The following is a 23,991-nucleotide window of genomic DNA, read 5'->3' on the forward strand; positions in this document are numbered from 1 at the left end:
CACAATTTCATGGACCCTCTATGGCCTCCCCCTCCCAGTCCCCATCCTTTCCTCTGCACTTCTACGGCTTCCCTGGATTCTAACAACCTGTTCCACCCTCTCAGCCTACCCAGTCTTTTCCTGGGTTTCCACAAGCTCCACCTACTCACCCTCACCCTATGCAGCCTGCTGCTGATGGGGTGGCTACTCCATACCCGATGTACCCTCCTCATGGCCACTACCCCTCACCGTACACTTGGCCTCCATCTCCTTACCCACCTTTCTATCAGCCTCCTACTCCTCCTCCATCATCCGACCACCAACAGTAGATCGTCGATATTTCAATTCTTCACTTCCGCTCTTCGGGACAGGCAGCGGTCTTGTGGCGGGAAACCTGTAGCAGGCTACAGTGTCACTTTCACAGGACAGTTAGTTTACAGTTGGGCTTTGGTCAATTGGTCTTTGGTTTGGTCGGTTCACACTAGACGGACTCATTGGGCAGAGACACGTGGCAGGGATAGGGTGGTCTAGTGGACATCGTGGCCAGGTCACCACCACCACCCAGTGGGGAAAGACTTAGATGATGTTCTTTATGAGCCATTGGTGGCTCTTGATGATTGTACATATGAGTAGTCGTTTTGGGCCAGTGGCATTATCCGGTACGTAGTCGTCTAGAGGGAGTGAGTCTATACACAGAGCATGTCTTCACCATCCCTGCACATTTGAGCCTCGACACCCACTGTTTCCTTGCTGTTCAGTCTGTTTGAGGGAGATTCAGTCTGTTTGACTCTTGGTGAACAGAAGTCATTTTTCTAGCTGTCCAAGCTCTTTCGCTTTCCAGCAAAGAAAAACGTTATTTATAGTGTCTAAGGGAGCTCAAATGCTTTTAATTAGAAGAAATTAGAAGGTAGATATTTGTTGTTTCCAGCAAAGAAAAAAGTTATTTATAGTGTATAAGGGAGATCAAATGCTTTTAATTAGAAGGTGGATATTTCTTGTTTTATAGTGGGTTTTTTTTTGTGCAATGTTTTATGGGATTGCACTCACACACCCATTTGCTTGGCACAGGAGGAGACCTCGCTATTTGATTTTGCTTGCTCGCTATTTTTGGTAATTTTCTCTAAGACCATGTGGAGCAACAAGAGAGCACTAGTTTGAATCTATCTATATGCTAACCTAGCCCTTATAATATAGAGGAACTCCATGAAAGAGATTTTTTTGCATGTCTTACTAAGAAATACATCTTGTGTGTGGTAGAAAATGACAAGTAAGTGGAGCTTGTGATGTGACACGAGTAGCATTGATCAATTGGATGCCTACATTCAAGAGCCAAATAACATGACCTTTTTATGTTTGAATGGGTCTAGCAATGTGCCATTGCTATCACAATTTGTGAAGCTATAAGGTCAAAAGTATGCTTTGTCAGCATTGAAATCTCATCTATAATGATCACATCTACTTCTTTAATGCTGATGTATTTGTTATCGTTCTCGAAGATTGATAGTGAATATTGTTGTGTTTTCACGCACATTGCACTGAGGACCACCCACTGTAGAGAGCACGACACATTATCCGCGCTACAGCGTCCCCCACCCTGTAGCTCGAAAAACAGGGAGGGTACAGTCTCTTAGCAAGCCCGAACTGAGATGAGAACCTCCAGTCACGTGAAGGCCTCCATCCATCTGGGCGCTACTGACTCGAGACGTGTGAGCCAGTGAGCTGGTACTCCCTTAGAGATGTCGTGACACATGCTCTGCACCCCTCACATGCCCTGTAGCTGAATGCCTCGAAGCTCCTCGGACAAGCTTGAAAACTATAGCCAGTCACCTAGAGTGCGTGCTGGACCCTCTGCCATGGAACCCCAGAAAAGATACCCGGGCCAAAGTGCGTGCCCGTGCTATCTGAGTGTCACCTAGAGTGTCTGCCCGGGCCCATGCCTTTTTTGGTTCTTTGGTCAGATACCCCGGAAGGTCCTGATCAGCCTCTCTACCTGGCTGACGCAATAACTCGAAAAGATCCAACAAGAAGTGGTGTACTACATAGTAGCCAACAACACTTGGTTGGCCACTACAACTCTGCTTCTGAGAGAAAGTCGTGCGGAGCTCCAATGAAACAACATCCTCCTGATGGACAGGAGGAGCGGAGCAATCTTCTGCTCGGGAGACAAGTCCAAGCCAACCTGACAGCTCTCTCGTAGGCCTTCTCAAAATCGAGCAGAAGTATCACCAGATCCTCACCCCGGAGCCGTGCGAGGGTAGAGGCCTCCCAAAAAGTAAAGATATTGTCAAGGATACTACGCTCCTTGGACAAAACCTGTCTGTGTCCCATGTATAATGCTCTCTAGAAGTGGTTGAATCCTCAAACTTAGAGCCTTGGCAAGAATTTTGTAGGATGAGTTGAGGATGGTGATGGATCGTCACTGTCGAATCTCATCCAAGAAGCCACCCTCCTTGGGAATGAGGTAAATCAGGCCCTCACTGATGGTGTCAGGCATCTCTCCTGTGTGCAGGATGTATTGAAAAGCGCTACAGAGATCTGAGCCAAGCAAGTCCAAATACTCCAAGAAAAAGCTGGGAGTCAAACCATCCTCACCATGACAGCTATCACAGGGGAGTGCGCTAAGAGCCGCGTAAAGCTCCTCTAGCTAAAGAGGAAGCTCAAGCCTTTGGCGCATATTCTCTGTCACAAGACAAGGCAGTTGTGCCCACACTTGCTCTCTGCATGCATCCTGGCGCTCTGACTGAGGCTCTGCAGAGAGTAGATCTCGATAGAAGTCTTTAGCAACTGCACGCATATACTCTTGCTCTAAAGCAATTGACCCGTCGGGCCTCCTGAACTGACTGACCTTGGCATGCATATGCCGGGTCCCCACTGCCTCAAAGAAAGCGCCTGTCACTCTGTCACCCACCTGGGTCCATTGAGATGCCCGTCGCTTGCAAACTCATGGCGCCTCTCATTTGTGCTGACGAGCTCCTGGCGAGCCTGCTGCAACTGTTGCTCCAACCAAGGATTGTTTGGATGTTGCTCCTGCATCCTGTGCAGGGACGCAACGCCCGTCGGATACACTACTTCTCCTCTCTCGCTGCGGCCAGGCGAGTCGAAGACTCTTGAGCAAGTCCTAAGGCCACTCTATTAGCACGAGAATCCTGCATATCTGAGCTCTCTGTCCAAAGAGCCTCCACTCGCTCTCTAAGCGCAGAGCCCAGCAAGAGCCTCTCAGGGATGCATAGCATCGTGCTCCCCCTCCTGTGCCTATCAGTCACTGTGAGGATTACTGGTGCATGGTGCGACAAGGAAGTCCCAGCTAAAATGCCAACAGTCCCACGCATGTCACAGAAGTGATCACTAGTGTAGAAGGGATCTATACGAGATAGATTCACTCCTCCCACTCTATGCTCCGAACGAGAGAAGGCCACGCTGTCAGGTGGCCTCCCAAAGCTAGAATGCTGCCACACATCTGAAACCCGCAATCATACATAACCTCTCCCAAGCTGCCAACTCATCTCCATGCACAGTAGTATGGCAACCTCCGATCATGTCAACTGGGTCCTCCAACTTGTTGAAGTCTCCCCCAATGCACCATTGCTCTGCCTGCGGCTAAGACTCTACAATGTGGGCCCAAAACTCTGCATGTGCGCTCGCCAATTTGGGCGCATAGATGTTCAGGAAGCCCATGAGGTAACCCTGAACCTGCATAGTAATCCATTGAGCCCTGCCTGGCACAATAATCCCTCTGCCCACAATGGCGTCTGCAAAGAGTCAGCGATTCTTCAGGTCCCAAAGTAGCTGGCCAAAACGTCTCATAGCGACCATGCAAAATCTGACCACATCACCGATTCAGAAGCCATGAGGTAACCCTGAACTGCATAGTATCCATTGAGCCCTGCCTGGACATAATCCCTCTGCCCACAATGGCGTCTGCAAAGAGTCAGCGATTCTTCAGGTCCCAAAGTAGCTGGCCAAAACGTCTCATTCGGCATGCAAAATCTGACCACATCACCGAAATGTGGCTTTCAAAGATGATCTCCTGTAGCATAAGAATGTCAATCTCACCACCACAAGGCATCTCTGTAGCTCCATGACCTAGTCCATCTCTCCCCGACTCTTCCCCCTCCTGACCTAATGCCCTGCCTAGATCCCAGCAGATTATGAGATGATTCATGGAGGCAGTGAGAGAAAACAGATGCTGTCGCAGCAGCCAACCTTGCTATTCTTTTGAGGCGGTTTGGATGGGGGAGTAATCCGCATTTGAATGACCTGTAGACAAGCGCGCAAGAAGTGACTGTCCGCTAGGCCCCACGAGCGTGCAGACTGAAGGGCTACATCTTTGTCCAAGAACGGGTCCACTCTGTGTGATCCCTACCACACAGCGGTAAGGAGAAACCCACCGTTGTGTCCATGGCCTCAATGCCTCTAGTTGCAAGAAAGAGGACGTGGACGCGAAAGTTGGCCTGCTCCAAGTCAGGAGAAGAACCACCCAGAAACCGAGTGAAGCTGTAGTCGAAGAAGTCTCAACGTCTGCGAATGTCGAAGCTAGTCAGACCTCCAGGGATTGCTGCAAAGGGAGAAGTGTGCACCAATAAAGGCGGCCTCAGGCAGGGTAGTCCCTCTCGAGCCAGACGGCTCGAAGCGAAAGCACTACCAAGAGAACGCCTCGTGGCAGAAGCGTGTCCAGTATCCTGCGTCTGAGGAGGAGTGGAAGAAGGGTCGGGAGATGAGGTTGTGGGCCCCATTGGGGAGAGAGGAGGGACGGGAGGCGAAGGTGGATGAGTCCACCTTCGCCGGGGGAGGCGGAGGGGGAGCGTCTGAGGGAGGAGGCGGCAAGGGAGGCAGAGCGGCACCGTTTGAGGGAGGAGGAGGCCGTGGTGAGATACTGAAGCTGAGAGGGCCTCCTCAGTCAGGTCCTACTGAAGGGGGTCAAAACCGTTCCAATCGGAACCCAGTGCTGCTCAGTTGCAGAAGGTTGGCCACCGGGGGGAGCAGTGGGGCGAGCCCTCCCTTGTCGGCCACGGCTAGGCACCTGTTGGCAACCGTCAGTTGTCTGATCACTAGTGTCTGTCGATATACCAGCTTGTGCGTCCTATGTATTTGGCTGCTTGGCATGCTCAACCTTGGGAGGCTGCGCATGCGTTGTGGGTCTAGGTCTCTTGCGAGGACAGGCCTTTGCCAAATGGCCAATGTGTCTACAAATGAAACACTAGTTCGGGAGACCCGGATACTCCACACTCTGCCCGATCCATCCCCCACTCACCCTAGGCAGCAGTACCACCTTGGGAAGAGAGTGCGTGTCACGAACGAGAACTCGCATAGTAGGTAAACCTGCGGCCTAGGCCACAACTGAAGTTGCAGTGTGTGGACACTCCGGAACTGTCCCGAACATGGAACCAATCTTGGGTATGAGGGGGAGGTACTCTCGCCTCAAGCTTGGGAAACATACCGAAATCGGCAAGTCTGCCTCCTCCCCGAGCACATCTGTAGTAGGGTCAAAACCGTGATGCCAATGTCGGAAGTAAGATCGAGCTGTTCGGATGCCAAGTGGGCTCATCGAAATCACCTTGGCCGTCATATCTGTAGACTCGAACTCTACCTGGTAGTACCCGCTTCGGTCGAGGATTTGGACATCGATGATCTTGCCCACATCGCAGAGAAGACGGGCATGTAGTAAATCCCGTACCTTGCCCCAACTAGGCCGAGTGCCAATGATCTTACAGATAACCGAAGTGGCTTGCAAGCGCTCCACTTCAGCCATCAAGCTCGCTTGCTCTTTTGGGGAAAGAGCAAGTTGAAGGGGCTTCAGTGGAGTCCCTCTGAGGTGGAGAGAGAGGGATGGCGAGGGAAAGGGGGTGAAGGAGCGTGCGGACGGGATGGGGCGTAGGCAGCAGCAACGAGCTGGAGTCTTTCGATCTAGCGTTGACATCTTCTATGCAGTTAGCTGCCAAGGTTGACAAGCACTATTGATATGCTCAGATGAGCACTCCAATGAGCTGATATACTATGTTGATAGATAGACTCTCCCCTATGAGCACAATCTAGATTTCCCTACACTCTGCCTCAACCGTCAATCGAGCCTAGTTGAGCCGGATAATTAGAGAAGATACACAAAGATGGGATTTATAGTAATTGACATTGAAATTGAAATGTTTATTAACGTTTGCAAAATGCCTAAAAATCCTATGAGTCCAAGCGACTACATCATCATCATCATCATCATCATGTGTCAAGTACAAAAGATAATGCAACAAGTACTAATCAGTTGAACAACTAAGTAAGAAGAAAGAGCCAACTTAAAGAGAATCACCCAAATCCGAATCCGCCATGTGTACCATCACATGAACTCTCTCATGGGTCTCTAAATCATGCATAGTAACAGGGAATGGCCGTTTTTCAGGTCTCCGTTGCCCGTTCCCATTCTAAGTTCCCGTTCCGAATCTCCGTTCCGTGTTTCAAACGTGAGTACCCATAACAGGGAATGGCATTTTGTGACAGTTTACGTTCTGCGTTTCCTGTTTCGATTTCCCGTTCCTGGTAACTATGATATCATGGCATTAATCTCCTTCTTTATAAAGAACCTCATTGGGACTGCTCTATGCCTCTCAATAATGACCTGGCAAGTGGTTTGGGAGTACAAGGCAATAGAACTTCGTGCGAAGGCCGTTGTCCGAGACAGTAACCAAAGATCCTTCAAGTGCTTCGTGGAAAAAGGGAATGAGCTCTTGAGGGAGGGTTAAATGAAGAAATTCTTTACCCACCTCAAGAAAACAGTTGGGAAGGGGCAAGGAACTATTGCCAATCAACCTTTGAACGCAAATGGGGAGCTAGTAATGGAACCAGAGAGGCAATTACAAGTATGGGAGGGTCACTACTCCAAGGTATTCGCCGATACGGACGGTACCAGCAAGGATCCTCTTGCTTGGTATGACAAACACGTGCGCACTTGGCTTGGTATACCTGAAGTATGTGACCCGTTGAACTGGTACGAAGTACGAGAGGCCTGTCTGGCGGTTGAAGAGACTCAAGGCAGCGGGTGGCGATGGGTTACCACCCGAATTCTTTAAGTTGCTTGTGAAAGATAAGGGGCTTAGGTCGGATCCGCGTAAGCCACGATCGAAGATGGGCAAGGCTTACTTGCACATGATTGAGGGCATTTACGATACCGAAGACATCTCGGCCGGCACTAGCGATGCAGTGATTGTGTCCATTTCCAAGAAGGGCGATTTGACCAACACTGATAACTATCGCGGGATCGCGTTAATCTTCGTTGCCATAAAAGTCCTCACTACGGTCGTCTGTGCTCCCAGTTAGAGGGTCGTACGCTTTCGCATTTGCGATGAGTTGTTCGGTGGTAGATGAAGCTAGGGGTCGCTGGCTAAACCGATTCAACTCCACCTTCAACGTAATCGACCCTTCGTTGGACCTTGAAGAAAGGACCGTTATCCTCCTTGGTGAGGAGGCTCGCGGGAAGCGGATGCCCTTCAAGGTACGCCATGATCCGCACTCGAGGGACCGGAACCGCAGGTGTAGCAGGGCTAGTGTCACTTCACAGGACAAACAGTTCGGTAGTTGGTTACTACTGGTCTGGTTCACATTGCACGGACCCTCAGGGCTGGGGAGTGACACTTGGCAGGGTACCGACGGTGGTCAAGTGGACATCGTGGCCAGGTCACCACCACCACTCAGTTTGAATATAGACTTTGCTAATTGGACATTTATGAGCCGTTGGTGGCTCTTTATGATTGTACATGTGAGTAGTAGTTGTGGGGTCAGGATCATCATCTGCTTCACTTCTGGTCCAGCATCGTGGTCGAGAGCAGTGAGTCTACACACAGAGCACTTATTCACCATCCCTGCACATCTGAGCCTCGACACCCCATTGTACCTGAGAGTCCTGGGCTGGAGCTGAGTGTGCTGCCACGCCAGAGTGCATCATTTCTTTGAGATAATTGAGTCATTTGTTGAGGAGCACCCACTGTAGAGAGCACGACACACTATCTGTGCTACTGGTGCTCTTATTTTGGCGATCACGGTGGGACCTCAACTAAAATCTCACTCTGAGATTTGAAGCTAGTTGGGTCTATCTAGCTTCGCCTACCTTGCCTTGCACTGATCTCCTCTCGCCTAGGCCAACTGGTCTAGTCCTCTCTCGCCTCGTCATCTCGGGTCCTCCTCGACCCTAGTCTAGTCCTCCTCGTCCCTGGTCTAGCCTGGTCTAGTCACTTGCCTGGTCTAGTAGAGTCTAGACCAGTCTTCAGCCAGTTCAAGGTTTTCTTGCTCAAAGCTTGGTCGGGCTTTTGGTTACTGCATGACACATACAAGACAGTCAATAGAGCGACAAAGCCCACTACTCAATCCTTTGAAGTACTACCACAGAAAACGTCAACGCTTCGTGCCAAGTAGAAGTCCACCAACTCCAGTACCCCTACCTTCCCCTACAGCTACCTCCATTCCCTCAACAAGTTCTACACCTCCCCAATCACCCCAACCAATAAACTTCTCATCCCCTATAACAACTATGGAGGAGCTCACAAGCGTTCTAGCTAAGGTGAATATTAAGTTTCTGACTTTCAAGGGTCTCCTCTCCTCAGAGGATGCTGATGACCATGCTCGGAGGTTTGTTTCTCTTTGCAGAGGTCGTGGCCTCAACCGAGAAGATGCCTACTTAGTACTCTTTCCATCTACCTTGGATGGTTTGGCAGACAAGTGGTACAGCTAGTTCGCAGAGAACCATGTTGCAACTTGGACAGCTTTAAGGCAACAGTTCTGTGTAGAAGTCAGGCGAGGTGACTACCAGGAAAAGGTTTTGGATGAGTTGGCCAACATGGTTCTCCAACCAGAGGAGACTTTTGCAGAACTCATGATTAAAACCAAGTCTCTGGTCGCCAAGCTTCCTCAACCACCAGGTGAGTTCATGGTCAAGAAATGGGTAGACAAGGCGCTTCCAAAGACTTCTCTGCAAACACTGAGAGAGAATCTCCGACTTGATGCCATCTTGGAGGAGTTTGTTGTTGCCTCTACTAGGATAGAGGGGGCAAGGAAGCTGTTTACCGACCCTTCTCAGGTAGAGACTGCCTCGGTACTCTTGTAGAGTCCATTTGACCCTTTGACTTCCTTACGTCGGGAACTTGAAGCCCTAAAACTACAGCGAGCTCTACAAGAGGAGAAATCAATCTCTCTCAAACAGGAGAAGGCCCCACATCACGAAGCTTTGGATCAAATCAAGAGGGAATTAGAAGAGCTTCGGTCTCAACAGGGGACTAAGGCTATGGTATGGTGCAGCTCTGTGTCACTCTCCAGGACATCCTCCACAGGACTATCCCCTTCGAGCTTCTTGCCACTTTTGCGAAAAGTCTAGGCATGACTACAAGGATTGCTACTACCTCAAGGGATTGCGACAAATACAACAATGTCTTGGTCCTACTCTTCAACAAGGGCCACCGCTTGCATCCAACATGGTTTCTCCCTGTGGCCATCCACACCATATGCCACCTTTGCTGACAGCCCCTCCTATGCAAGGTATGCAAAGTACTTTTCCATCTCATGCGGGGTATATGGGCATTAACAAAGAAAATGCCCCTTGCCAGGAGGGTCCCCTCCTTGCTGTCATTGCCCTAAAATGAAGTATCACCACAGTAAGGATTGCCCTAAACTTCGTGGATCCATGGCTTCGAACTCAAGTCAAAGCGAGAATGAGTTTGCCTTTCCCAAGCTCAATTTGATAGCAGTGAGCACCGTTTCTCAGCCGCCCCCTTCTACCCACGGGGTTACCCCTCAAAAGAAGCCGCTGCAGTTGGCAGAGGAGCCATTTGGCAGAGGAGCCATCGGGCGTCCTCACCCGAGCCCAGAGAGCCACTCTCGGTCTTAGCATTTCATCAAGTTCAACTCCCCCACACATTCTCACAGCAGTGGATACCCTGCCTGCAGTTGTTAACAAGCCATCCCCCAGTGCCATGAAAGAATCCAAATCTTTGCTCTCCGATATTGGTGAAGCTTTCTTGGAAGCAGTTTCCGATCTACAGAAAATCAAGGTACCAGAGGAACAACATGTAGAAAAAGAGAAGCTTACAGTAGAGACAGTCTTGAGGAATACTTTCCAACAAGTGTCCCTCTATGACATGTTGCGGCTGGATGCGAGTTTCAGAAGTGACACCCTTGCAGTTATGCAGTCACTTTACCCTAGAGGAGGTCCTAGTGGCGGGCACCTCCCAGTGCGACCGTCAGTGTCCTATATCATATCCAATCCCGCTGCTCCACTCACTGATTATAGAAGCCCTCGCCTGACAATGTCCGTTTTGGGTCATCAATTCTCGGGAGTGATAGTAGATGGTGGATCTGGCATCAACCTGATGCCCGAGTTCACTATGTTAGCTCTAGGTCTACAGCCTACTCGCCCTGCTCCCTTCACAGTTACATTGGCCGACCAACAGACAGTATACCCAGTGGGCATCGTGGACAATGTGCCTCTGCAGGCACAAAACTTTACCTTTAACTTGGATTTTGTGGTGGTTCGTCTTCCCGAGGTTGAGGGCGTATTTCCCTTGCTTATTGGAAGACCATGGATGCGACACACTAAAGCACTCCATGATTGGGAAACGATGCAATGTGGATACATACTTCTGGCTCCCCGATGCAACCCATTCTCTTAGAAGGAGGTATGGATCCCGTGGTGCAGCAAGTTTGTTTGTCAATGGAAACCAACCCTGAACATGAACAGCCTACTCCACCTGACGGGTCGGATGAGGATCTGTTGGAGTGGTTGAATGCTACCAAATCTATGCCTTGTTATGGAGTCTCTATTCACTCTTTGCCTGAAGTTACACCCTCTTCCAATGTTTCCACAGTAACTAAACCTAATGAGCCACCTTCCAATGTTTCCACAGTAACTAAACCCAATGAGCCACCTGAGCTAGCTCAAAGGTTGAAGGTCATAGATGTTACTCCGGATGCGCCCTTGGTGGAAGCTTTTAAATTTGTTGAGCCTATGGAGGATCATAGCAACAAAAAAAACTCTCCTCGACAGGAGTTCACCCCCCTTCTGGTTCTCGGACAAAGAATAAGCTCTCCTCTGTCTCTAGCAAACTCCCTTCACAAAGCTGCCTCAAGGCGAGATACAACAAAAACAATGTGGATCTCAGGCTTAGTCGTGATCATGCTATCTCTTTGCTTGAGTGCATTCTCCCCTCACTACTACTCCCTTCCTCCTTGCCCTTCGCCCATCTCCCTCTCCGCCGCACCCACCCACCCCTCAATTTGCTCTCGCCCCTACCCACCCCCTCACACCCTACCCCCTGGTTCCTACCCCCTCCCTTGCAAGCAGTGCAGTGTTTTTAACGCCACTTTTGAGGTATGTAAGGTCATGGGCCTAACGCCTGTGGATAATTCTGAACTCTCGCAGTCCAGAGAAAACCAGTGACAAAAGCGCCTGCCTTCGGTTTCTGGGTGCGTAGTCCTGGTCGTTCTTCTTGTTTACTTTTTTGGTGTATGAGGGGAGCGGTCGGGCGTGCCCTACCCGACTTCGAAAACAAAACAAAACAAAAAAATAATGACCTGGATGCGCCAATGGTAGATAAAATGTTGTTGCTATCTACGAGGAGGACTAGGGCGTCGAGATCTACTAATCTTTGTAGCTCTTTTTAACAAAGTCCCATGTGTTGAAGAGCAATGTCTTGTGGGATTCTGCTGATGGGTGTTGCTCTAGAAGAAATATTTCACTGGCCTAGAGAATGTTGTCCTCTGTAATAAAGCATACCTATGTCTGCGTAGCTCCAGCAAGAAAAGCTTGAGACATCTCTGATCAACGTAATCCATTACTCCAGACACAAGCCCGAGCCCCCCCCCCCCCCCTCCCCCCCCTCTGAATTAAAATAAAAAAAATTGTACAGGAGGTTGAGGCAACCTCTATCGTTTGCAGGATTCATAACATGCACCCAAGTAGACTGAAAGTACAAGATTTTTCATTGAGTGTTGCACGGGTCTTTTCTTGAGGTTTGCGTGATGGTTTGACTCTTATGGTTGATGTGACTCTTGACGAGATTACTTCCAAGTTTGGGTCTACATCCATGGCTTGTATCAAGAGCACCTTCCAAGGGGGCGGGGGGGGCAAGACTCTCAACAAAATCTCAGGGAGAATCTCCGACCTGACACCACCCTGGAGGAGTTCATTGCGGCTGTGACTAGGATAGAGGGGGCAAGGAAGTTGTCACTGACTCCCCTCAGGTAGAGACCCCCTCAGTGTTGTTGGAAAGCTCCTGATCCTTTAACTTCTTTACGTAGGGAACTGGAAGCCCTATGGTTACAGTGAGCTCTCTAAGAGGAGAGGTTTTTCTCTCTTAGAGCGGAGAAGCCTCCACATCACGAAGCATTGGAACAGATCAAGCGCGAGCTAGAAGAGCCTAAGTCTTAGCTATAGCAGCTAAAATACGTGTATTTTATTTAGAATACACGTCCCGTGTTGAAACCTACAATACGTCTCATAACATTTTCTATTTTAACATTTTTTTCCCTCAAAAACGTATGTCTTTTCCTAGTTGATCAATTGTGTTTTAGAGCTTCATGGTGCTTGTTTATGTATGCTATGGTTAAACATTGAAGAGTCATTGTGGAGGTCCATGAACCGCTTCGTTTGTCCTTATTAAAGTATCATATCTAAAAAAAGTGGACTTTTTTTATTTTTGATTCTCAAAACTACGTCTAGTACGCATATTGTACACCGTGTATAAAACGTCCCGTCTCGTACCGTAGCTGCTATGGTCTCAGCAGGAGACTAAGGTTATGGTTTGATGTAGCTCATGCCGCTCTCCAGGGCACCCTCCACATGAATGTCCCCTTCAGGTTTACTGCCACTTCTGTGAAAAGTTTGGACACGAGGACAAGGATTGCTACTATCTCAAGGGATTGCGACAAATACAGCAAAGTCTTGGATCTACTCTTCAACAAGGGCCACCACCTGCATCCAACATGGTTTCCCCCTATGGCCATCCAAACCACATGCTACCTTTGCTAACAGCTCCTCCTATGCAAGGTATGCAGAGCACTTTTCCCTCTCAGAGCTTTTATCATACTCATGCTCCCTCATCACCTCGAAGCTTCTATGCCTCCACCTCCAACTCCGTGATCTAAGAGCAAGGATCACCTCGCCCTTCGTCTCGCCCAGTGAATCGACCCATTTTGTGCTACAGATGTGGGGAATATGGACATTACTAAAGCAAATGCCCCTTGGCAGAAGGGTCCCCTCCTTGCTGTCATTGCCCTAAAACGAAGGATCACTACAGAAAGGATTTCCCTAAACTTCGTGCATCCACGGCTTCGAACCCAAGTCAAAGCTAGAATGAGTTTACCTTTCCCAAGCTCAATCTGATAGCAGTTAGGACCATTCCTCAGCCGCCCCCTTCTGCCCATGTGCTTACCCCTCAAGATAAGCTGCAGTTGGTAGATGAGCCAGCAGGCGTTCTCACTCGGGCCCAGAGAGCCGCTCTCGGTCTTAGCATTCCAGCATGTTAACTCCCCCACACATTCTCCCAATAGTGGATACGTTGCCTTCAGTTGTTGGCAAAGCCCTCACCCAATGACAAGCAAGAATCCAAATCTTTGCTCTCCGATATTGTTGAAGCCTTCTTGGAAGCAGTTTCCGACCTACAGAAGATCAAGGTACCAGAGAAACCACTGGTAGAACAAGAAAAGCTTACAACAGAGACAGTCTTGAAAGAACACCTTCCAACAAGTGTCCCTCTATGACATGTTGCAGCTAGATACAAGTTTCAGAAGTGACAGTTTTGCAATTATTCAATCCCTTTACCCCGGAGCAAGTCCTAGTGGCGGGCACCTCCCAGTGCAACCATCAGAGTCCTACATGATATCCCATCGCGCTGCCCCCCTCACTGATTATAGGAGCCCTCATCTCACCGTGTCCGTCTTGGGGCGGCCATTCTTAGGAGTGATCCTTGGGCCTCTCACTTTGTAGAGCATCTAGACGCAGAGTCTGAGAGCAGAGGACCCTAGAGAATTGTACTTTGCAGTGATCAATAATAAATAAATACTGAAAGAGGCCCCAGTCTTTGGGGCCAGTGCTTCTGGGCATAGACCTCCACTGTGCTCGAAGAAGGGTACGCGCTCTACACGTGAGAGTGACGGGCCTAAAAGATTCAGATAAGGTGGACCAAGAGGTGAACAGCCTCATGTCAATGATGGGGGTGGAGAAGCTCTCGCACACACAAGCTTGGAGAGTGGTCAAGAAGAGTGAAGGTAATGGGGAGAGTTCAAAAGAACGGGCTCTCATTTTGCGCTTTCCCTCCATGGAAGAAAAGAAAGACTTTTTAAAGAAGAGGCCAACCCTCAAGAAAACAGGTATCTCTCTAGGAGATGATCTTACGCTCTCACAGCTTGCACATATGAGAGAGGTCATGCCGGAGATTATAGCAGCAAGGGAGAAGGGAAAGTTAGCCTTCTACAGAAATGGACGAGTAGTGATTACAGAGCACCGCTCTACATGACGGTGCGAGACCTATGGGACCACTCTCAGGATGGCAGTTTGGAAGTGTAATGGTTCGTATAGACTTGATGTGGGGGCCTTTGAGGACAACTTCAGAGACAGAGACATTGTTTTCTACTCAGAGACTCATCAGGCTCCAGGACAGTTGATGCCGCATATATCAAGATACAAATGGGAGACAGCTTGCCGGACATGCACCAGATCTGCGCATGGGACTACAGGATCAAGAGGTGTAGGAGTTCTTTTCAGAGAGGAGCTCCAACCACTACTGCACATAGTTCGGAGAGGTGATCATGCCAGATACTTGTGGGTGAGGCTGAGGGCAGAGACTGGACGTTTCTTGTACATCGCCATATGCTATTTTCCTCCCAGCACTTCAGTATACGCTTCACCCAGAGGACAGTCTCCTTACTCTGTACTTGATGATGATATGTGGGAGTTCTCCATGGATGGAGACATCATACTTTTGGGGGATTTCAATGCCCGTACAGGTAGCTCATTGGCGGTCTTCTATGACACCTCAGAGGAGATGCTCATAGTGCTAGAGCCAGAGGAGATGGGGCTTGAGAGATGCTCACACGACAGAGAGCATAAAGAGTATGAAAGATACCTGAGGGAGATGACGACTACTCACAGTTTCGCCATACTGACTGGCTTTACCGACTTTCCCATCGTCTACAGGTTTTACTTGTTTTCTACAAAGACATGGGTCCAGTACTGTAGACTATGTTTTGACACATCCGAGCTTTATCTCTCACATTCAGAATTTCACAGTGGGGCCCAGGCCTGTTGGGATAGCAGTAGATCATGCACTTTTGACATTATCAGTCTCCTTTGAGTACAATACATCTCAGGCCTCACGGGGTGGTAGACATCCACGCCATACTTTTACACCAGAGACTGACGCAGTCTATGCAGAGGAGATACATAGGCTTTTATGCACATCAGAGCCAGTATACACAGTGGAGGAGATCACATCTATGCTGACAGTGACATTACATGGGGCAGCGACAGAGGCATACCCACACACTCAGCCTGGTCAGATACGTCGTTCTGGGCACATGCCTCTGAACAACTGGTATGATGAGGAGTGTCGACAGAGGAGAGCTCAAATACAGCGGGAGCTTGCATTGGGGGTGATCACCTATAGACAGTCTCGTATTGCTACACGATGACTAGTGCAACGAAAGAAGCGAGCTTTCTTGGTCCAGATGGAGCAAGATTTATATCAGTTGTTCCTTAGTAGAGATTCAGGAGAGGCTTGGCGTCTATTCCATGAGCAGTCTCCCCCACCTGTGATTACTTCTACAGAGATATGGGGGCAGTATGCAGCATCTTTATACACTGTACTTGGACAGCCACCACTACCAGATCCACCACAGCCATGTCCGGCTACGAGCACCTTCTTTACCACTGAGATGGTAAAGGAGCCCATTGACAGGATGAAGACCAGACGGGCACAGGATCATGAGGGTTTGGTAGCAGAGCACATTATACATGCTGGGGATTTGTTGGCAGAGATGCTTGCACGGATATTCAACCGTGTCATGTGTGAGGGTCTCCCTGAGTCTTGGAGATTATCTACTATTGTACCTATCTTCAAGACAGGTGACCCCACAGTGCCGGGGAATTACCGTACTATCATGGTAGGACACACATTGGCACGGTTATATGCATCCATCCTCGAGCATAGGCTGAGTAGTTGGGCAGAAATTATAGGCATACGAGCAGCTGGGCAGGCTGGTTTCAGAAGGGGTTTCTCCACACTAGATCATGTCTTTACACTCAGAGCTATCATTGAGGAGGGTCGAGCACATGGTAGATGGATATACTGCAGCTTTGTGGATTTTCGCAAAGCCTTTGACACAGTGCCGAGGGCCAGATTGATGCACCGGCTTATGGAATTGGGGGTACCCACAGAGCTGATGTGGGGGATCATGGCATTGTACAGTTCAGTGATGGGTCATGTACGCACATCAGAGGGGACATCTGACATAGTTCACTCCACTATCGGAGTGAAACAGGGATGCCCATTGTCCTCTACTTTATTTGGTATGTATGTTGATGAGGTCTCTGATTATATTGACCGAGGAGGAGATACAGGTGCTCAGCTTGCGGGGACATGGATCCCTCTTTTATTGTATGCTGACGATATCGTGTTGATATCAGACTCACCAGAGGGTATGCAGAGACATTTGGACGCACTGCATAGAATTGCAGGGGATAGTGGATTGTCTGTCAACCTTGGTAAAACCAAGGTCATGGTATTTAATACTACGCCACAGTGGGTTAGGAGATCAGCACCTACATTCACATATGGGCAGGACAGTATGGAGTACACTGATGCATACACATATCTTGGGGTGGTCTTTAGTGGACCGAGGTTCACACTGATAGTGGAAGCAGACACTAGATTGACTCGTGCCTATGCAGCCCTAGGCTGTTTAGAGAGGATTTGTTCGCAGGTTCAGTTCCAAGAACCTCGAACAAAGCTCTGGCTTTTCGACAGTTTGATCGCTTCAGTTATGCACTACGGGGAGAGATACATCATGTCGGTATGCACAGATGAGCTCATGGTTTCAGAGGCATGGTTTCAGAGGCATGGTTTCAACATGGACAGCCTGCCCCCTTTCCAGTATTCTCTTGATGCACCATCTTTGGCTCTCACACGGATGGAGACTACTAGACTCATTCGGCAGGATCTTATCCAACTTGATAGCAAGAGGACATGGATAGAGCCATCACGGGAGTTGGGTACAAAGAGGGCTTTCTATAGAGAGCATCTTCTCCAACTCACGATAGACGGATTTGTCACACGGCCCAGCTACATGGACACACATCTATCTCGTGGGTTACGATGTGCCATAGGCTAGATTCGTACATCTTCACACCAGCTTGGGACTGAGACAGGTAGATTCAGAGGCATACCAACAGACAGTAGGATATGTCAGTTATGCCATGCAGAGCCATAGACAGAGTTTCACTGCATATGTCACTGTAGAGTCTACTATGAGATACGGGGACGCTTTCATTGTTTATTCAGAGATGGTTTTGACTCGTTAGATAAGAGTCATGAGATATCAGGATCAAAGATGTGTCTGACTATTTTTACTTGAGATGCAGAGACATAGAGACGGTCTATTGAGAGGGCAAAGACAGAGACAGCCCCAGAGACGCATCTCAGATTTCTTCAGTTTGAGTACCACAGAGGCAGAGGGGACACCACCATCATAGAGCTCAGTTCCCACCCATACACACACCAGCGGTACTCTCATTGACCGAGCTATAGAGTTGGGGAGATCGAGACGACCGAGACTGAGGATGGGAACCACGTAGCACCGGCGGAGATTGCGGTAGAGGATCTATAGGATTCTAGCACGACACCCAGAGTGTCAATCAGGATAGGCCTCATGCCACTGCTATATTATATCATGGTGACACTTATCCCCACTTCGTACCTTTGTGGCATGATACCATTGCTGAGCCTACCAGACACCCATAGGAGTCGGTAGCACTCCTATCTCAGTTCTTTGTTTGTAGTTTTCTTTGTTTGTATCCAGACTTGGTACTAGACTCATTATTGTAATCAGTTGGTCTCATAGGTCATTTTGGCCTTTTGTAGACGTTAATATATCATTTCATCTCTCTCTCTCTCTCTCTCTCTCTCTCTCTCTCTCTCTCTCTCTCTCTCTCTCTCTCTCTCTCTCTCTCTCTCAGATTGAGACTGGTAGATTCAGAGGGATACCAGCAGACAGCAGGATATGCCGATTATGCCAGAGAGAGCCAGAGACAGAGTTGCACTACATATGTCATTGCACAGTGTTCTATGAGATACGGGGGCGTTTCCACTGCTTATTCAGAGAGGGTTTTGGTCCTCTATCTAGGGTCATGAGTTATGAGGATCAGAGATGTCTTGGACTATATCTACTTGAGTTACACAGGTGTAGAGACACTTTACTGGGGAGAGCTAGAGAGAGGCAGTCCCAGAGACACATTACAGATTTCTTTTCACTAGATATGGGACAGCCAGAGGAGCAGCCACCACTGCAGAGCTCGTCCCACACTCATTCGACCACTACTGGCACTCTCATCGACCGAGCATTGGAGCTACAGAGATACAGACGACCGCGACTGAGGAGAGGAGCTACACAGCATCGACAGAGACTACAACAGAAGATTCGAGCCATACTCTCTCGACATCCAGAGTGCAGATGAGGATGGATCCTCACCATTTCTTCCATCTTTGTTTCACACACTGTTACATCCAGTTTACCGGGTACCTATTGTATCAGCTGCTACACCCACGTAGTTTTAGATTGTAGTAGTAGTAGTAGTATTTTGTTCCACTTCTAGTTCTTTTCTAGTTCTTTTGTACCCAGACATGGTATTAGATTCACTATTTTGTAACTGATTGGTCTCATAGGTCATTTTGGCCTTTTGAAGACGTTAATATAACATTTCATCTCTCTCTCTCTCTCTCTCTCTCTCTCTCTCTCTCTCTCTCTCTCTCTCTCTCTCTCTCTCTCTCTCTCTCTCTCTCTCTTTGATATTGATTTCTCGCTTGGAGTGTGCGAGCTTGTAACAGTATGAAGTGGGGTTTCGTGGGTAATGTGTTTGAAATGTACGGAACACAGGAATAGAAAAAGCCATTTATGTAATAATTTCACTTTGAAATTCTTGTAAAGTAACTTCAAAACAAACAAGTATGTCGGCTCTGTGAGAGGTAGCGAGAAATGGAGGAACACTACCTTTGCACATTTGTAGAGGATAGAGACAACTAGATGGGAAGGTTTAAAACAAAGGATTGGGCATTTGATCTCTATGAGAGGTAACCAGACATAGGGCCACTGCTTGTTTTGGGAGGATTTTGGGTCTTTAAAGCAAAACATGCAATTTGAGAACTAAAGATGTTTGGGGTTCTCCTGGTGGAGCTCAAGAAACACCGAACTGCCATTCTGCGGCAGGGGCCATAGCATGCTTACTGATTACATTGCCACGTGCCTGAGCACTGACAACATGTGAGTTTCACCGACATCAATAGGGATACAACATTGAGAGGATCTAGAGGTGTCATGCTCAATAAAGTGGTGACGCTCAGCCAAGCAATACCTCCACTTCTTCCTGGGAGGAGACCCAGCTCCCACATCAGAGCTTTTATCGAGCGATACATAAGCGAGATGCGAAGGCATCTCAATTATGGAGAGATATATCTTTTCATGAGTGGATACTATACATGCTCAGTTGTGACATTCAATCAAATAGCTGTGATATTCGATGTGCCGCTTGTGTACTTTAGAAGTTGTATACCGAGGCTTGCTGAAGAATTTTTACCTTTAAACTTATGTGCATCGTATAATGTATATTTTTGTTGTCATAAATATGTAGTGAAGGGACACGTAGGGACTGGACTTTTCCAGAGCTTGTAAATGATGATGATGAAGAACTATTGACAGTAAGTACGGTAAATTTTTTATCTTTCAATCAATGGTAATTTTATGTGCTTCGTTTCTTCCTCCACATCCCTGCAGAAGTCATCTGTATTCCCGAGTGGACAATAGCCAAAGGCTGTTTGTTATTATCTGCCTCAAACAGTCGAAAGTAGTCCAGATTTGCGGAAACTTGAAAATGGATATAACAGTTCTTGCTTTTGTCATCCCTTGTTCTCTCTGCCTGCAGCATGACGCAAAAGATGGAACTTATGACAGCAACCCTGCGATGGTGGTTCCAAGGAGGAAAGATAAGCTGGTGATGGAAGATCTGATACCATATTGGGCAGACAAGGCAAATAGCGTAGTGGTGTCCAACTCTGTAAGAATGAGCTCACTGCATCTTCTTACTGGCCCAAATGGAGGTGGGAAGTCAAGCATATTGAGGTCCATTGGTGCTGCTACAGTGCTTGGAATGTGTGGACTAATGGTCCCATGTTCCTCGGCCTGGATCCCAAGGTTTGATGCTGTCATGTTAAGGATGATGCCTCAGGATAGCCCTGCAGATGGGAAAAGCTCATTTCAGGTAAGACCGCCAGAAGCTGATCCTTATTACAAAGGTGGTTTGTACTTTTGATGAGTAAATGTATTGAAGATATTTTGTTTCTCAGATGGAGATGTCTGAATTGCGCACAATTCTTCAAGGAATAACAAGCAGAAGCATGGTTCTTGTGGATGAGATATGTCGGGGAACAGAAGTTCAGAAGGGCACCGCAATAACTGCAAGTGTGATTGAGTTTTTGGATTCAGCAGGTTGCATGGGGATTCTTTCGACACATTTGCATGGTTTACTGGACATGAAGCTAGATGTGAAAAACCTTGTTTACAAGGCTATGGGCACAACTATAATTGATGGGGCGCTGAAGCCTACATGGAAGATGGATGATGGGTGTTGCAGGGAAAGCCTTGCCTTTGAGACAGCAAGATCTGAAGGTGTAGAGGAGTCTGTGTTAGACAGAGCCAGAGAGCTCTATGCTATGTATTTTGATTCACAGCAATCTGCACTTACGAATGGAGCTCCTGTTTCCTTAGATAGTTCACTTTCATGTATTAGTCTCTCAGATAAAAAGGGAGTTTTGGAGAATGTTGATTGCAAGCAGAGTGCCAACGAATGCACAGCGGATGCTGCAGGGATAAGTCAAGGGCCTGAAAGAAATGCAATTGCGGCTCTTGATGGACTTGCAAGGTTAGAGCAAGATGCTAATAGCTGCATGTCGCAAAGTAAGGTTCATAGTCCATCTTGCATAGTTTGTTCATCAATTTGTTCTTTATTTCCTCGTGGGCATATTTCCATTAAGTTGTTAAAACTGGCAGGTAGTAATGGGAAAACAACCAATGGAGCCACCAAGGTGTTTGAAGAAAGTTGCAGAAGAAAAATTTCTGAACTTTACAAACGGTGTTTCATGGGGGATATAATTGGAAACCAAGACATTGCTTTTACAAAAGTCGGGTATTGCGAACAACCTCCTCCTGGGGCTGTAGGTCGTTCTTGTGTTTACCTCATGCTGAGGCCAGATGGAAGATTTTATATTGGACAGGTATATTACTAGATAGTCTTCTTTAAGGGAGCTAATGTATGTTCAAGCTTTCTATTTACAACATTGACAAGCTTTGGAGTATGCAATGCAGACTGATAACATCAGTGGACGCATAAAGGCGCACCGTTCAAAGCCAGGTCTTCAAAGAGCAGTTTTCATGTATGTCCAGATTGCAAACAAAAGCTTAGCAAGTGAGCTTGAGACCTCCTTGCTGAATGAGCTTCCTTCCCACGGTGTAGTGCTAGTAAACAAGGCAGATCAAAACCATCGGCACTTTGGGACAAGAACTTTTGTGCCTTGTGAGTTGCCTTTCTGAATGTTGAAAAGCTGTGTGAGAAGTTTTCGGCTCTATTATGTAAAGCTGTAAGCTGTAATTATGACTCTGTAATCTTGTATCATGCTTAAAGGTGTCCCAGTCATTCTCTGGGAAGGGTTACAATTCATTTTTGGGATAGTTTTTTAAATGAATGTATACCAAAAGCCTCAGGACAGTATTTTGGTGTTAGCAAAAATATTTGTCAATGGGGAGATCTCAAATTTCAATCTGATGATTGCATAATTGAGGGCAATACTTCCACTTTATGTCCATGTATTGACCATCTATCTGAATTTAAGTTGTATAAAATAAATAATTTTGATGCATTGGAGAAACTCCGTCGAGAAGATTTATTTGGTGGTTATTAATGAAATGAACTATCCGTCTAATGAGCATCTGTATTAGTCAAGAGCAATACAAATCCTTATGCCATGATTGCTAACTATCAACACATTCTTTCACCTTTTCTTTTTAATGTGTTATTAAAGCAAGCAGTGCGGCCTCATCGCTGTGATTTCAATGTGCGCTGAAATAATCATGGTAAGGAGCCACGAAGAAGAGAGAATATAGCGCACAGTTTGGACACGAAACACTAAGTACATCATCTTTCTAGTAGAAATGCCTTTAAACAGGCTCCAAGCCTCAAGAATGCTTAGTTTTGGGATTTCAGGAAGGGCAGAGATGGCATGTAACTAAAACCATTCCAAACAATAGTCATGGTTGATGTGATATCTCTCATCATGCGACTGTGCAATGCAGTATTTGTCTATCTGCGTGCAAGATTCGGGATGCATTATTTTAGTGAAAAGGGTTTGTTGAAAGTTAAAGGGGCAATATGAAGAAGGAAACCATAAAGCTCAATACCTTTCCTGATCTGTTTTATTCTTTCATATGAGGACTTTTTTTTCAATTTTATCTCTTCAAAGAAATGCAAAAGGTAGTTTACATTAATAAGGATAGAGATGCGACATCACTGAACTAGCATCCATTCCACCTCACTCTGCAAAGGCTTGACCTGGACACATTCCCAAAGTGCATAAAAAGTAGACTCCTTACAACTCTTGTGACATGAGCATCTTGGTGACACATTATTCTGCATAAATGTCTCGTCTTTTACCAGTAATCTTTGAAATCCAAATCTTTTTTAACTTCCCATTTCAGCCTTAGTGCACCAGAAGCTCCATCCCTTTATGAAATGGGAAATGTACTTGTGGGCCTTGGATTTTAATCTCATCCTAGAATCTACTCTCCCCCCCTGCACCCTCCATTCTTTAAGGGCTGCATTTGAAGATCAAAGTCTTACAGCCGCCCAAATTGGCTTGATCTCAATCGATTTTGTCACGAACCTCCTTTCAACATGTGAGGGTATTCAAGGTATGCTCTGGCACCTCCCAACTTCGACTTATCTCACCCCATAACTGCCCTAGATCGCAAGACCTTGAGCATGGAATCTCCCTGCTGAGCTAGACAATCAACTTTTTTGGGGGTGGTAAACTAACTTGATGGCTTTGACGTCCTTTGTGGAGGGTGTGGCTCCTCGGGAAGAGGAAGCTCTCTGAGAGCCTTTGTTTGAATCATCCGATCAATGTTTTTGAGCAACAAATCTGTGGTGATTGCAAACAATAGTGGACCCACAGCCTCCTCTAAGGGGCCAATTTGAGCTCTCCTAGAGGTATATGTATTTACCATGTGGTATGCCTTCTCAAGAGGCATATTGATCATCAGATAGTCGTCTTTCTCTGACAAGCCCGATCAATGGCAATAGGCACTCTGGCTCATGGATGGGCTTGCCATGGACAAATCTGTCAACGTCAGGAGTTGTTGAGTAGTGCATCCCAACTGGCCATCAGCCAGCGTTTCTTGATTGTAGTCAGTGCTACATGCATTAGATCTGCAGCACGTCAGCACACAGAATCCAAATCTTGAGCCTCAATGAGGTAATGGCAAGTCAGCAGTCCGAATGTGATAAGTTGTTGACACGTCAGTGCTTGTAATGCAGATTGCTTGCATACAAAATGGCTTTGTGCACCATTTCGAAGAGGCTCCCATGTCCTCATGAGTGCGCATTGCACATCTTGCTCCTGTCACGTGTTCTCGCTGGATGGCCCCCTTCTCCTAACTCTTCACAGCCAGGAGTGGTCCCTTACACATCTTCCAAATATTAACCATGAAACATGCTTGGACAGGGCC

At 47.5% G+C, this 23,991-nt stretch overlaps 1 protein-coding gene across 8 annotated transcripts in view; it reads left to right on the plus strand.

Annotated features, from left to right (window-relative positions):
* MSH1 (MUTL protein homolog 1) overlaps positions 1 to 22,190 on the plus strand; it is a 212,754-nt gene extending 190,564 nt beyond the window's left edge. For 2 of the 8 annotated variants that reach the window (XM_086484566.1, XM_086484534.1), the window contains exons 20-25: positions 1,048 to 1,089; positions 19,847 to 19,922; positions 20,138 to 20,473; positions 20,559 to 21,168; positions 21,262 to 21,485; positions 21,577 to 22,190. In XM_086484566.1, the coding sequence (XP_086340692.1) occupies positions 1,048 to 1,089; positions 19,847 to 19,922; positions 20,138 to 20,473; positions 20,559 to 21,168; positions 21,262 to 21,485; positions 21,577 to 21,801 (1,513 nt within the window). In that variant the 3' untranslated portion in view covers positions 21,802 to 22,190. Of the gene's footprint in view, positions 1 to 1,047; positions 1,090 to 19,846; positions 19,923 to 20,137; positions 20,474 to 20,558; positions 21,169 to 21,261; positions 21,486 to 21,576 lie in introns of those variants that run through there. The other 6 variants (XM_086484548.1, XM_086484574.1, XM_086484582.1 and 3 more) reach the window with 4 other exon arrangements.
* The last annotated feature ends 1,801 nt before the right edge of the window (positions 22,191 to 23,991 follow it).

Source organism: Adiantum capillus-veneris, chromosome 2, assembly GCF_014529385.1.
Source record: "Adiantum capillus-veneris isolate H3 chromosome 2, ASM1452938v2, whole genome shotgun sequence".
Taxonomy (NCBI): Eukaryota; Viridiplantae; Streptophyta; class Polypodiopsida; order Polypodiales; family Pteridaceae; genus Adiantum; species Adiantum capillus-veneris.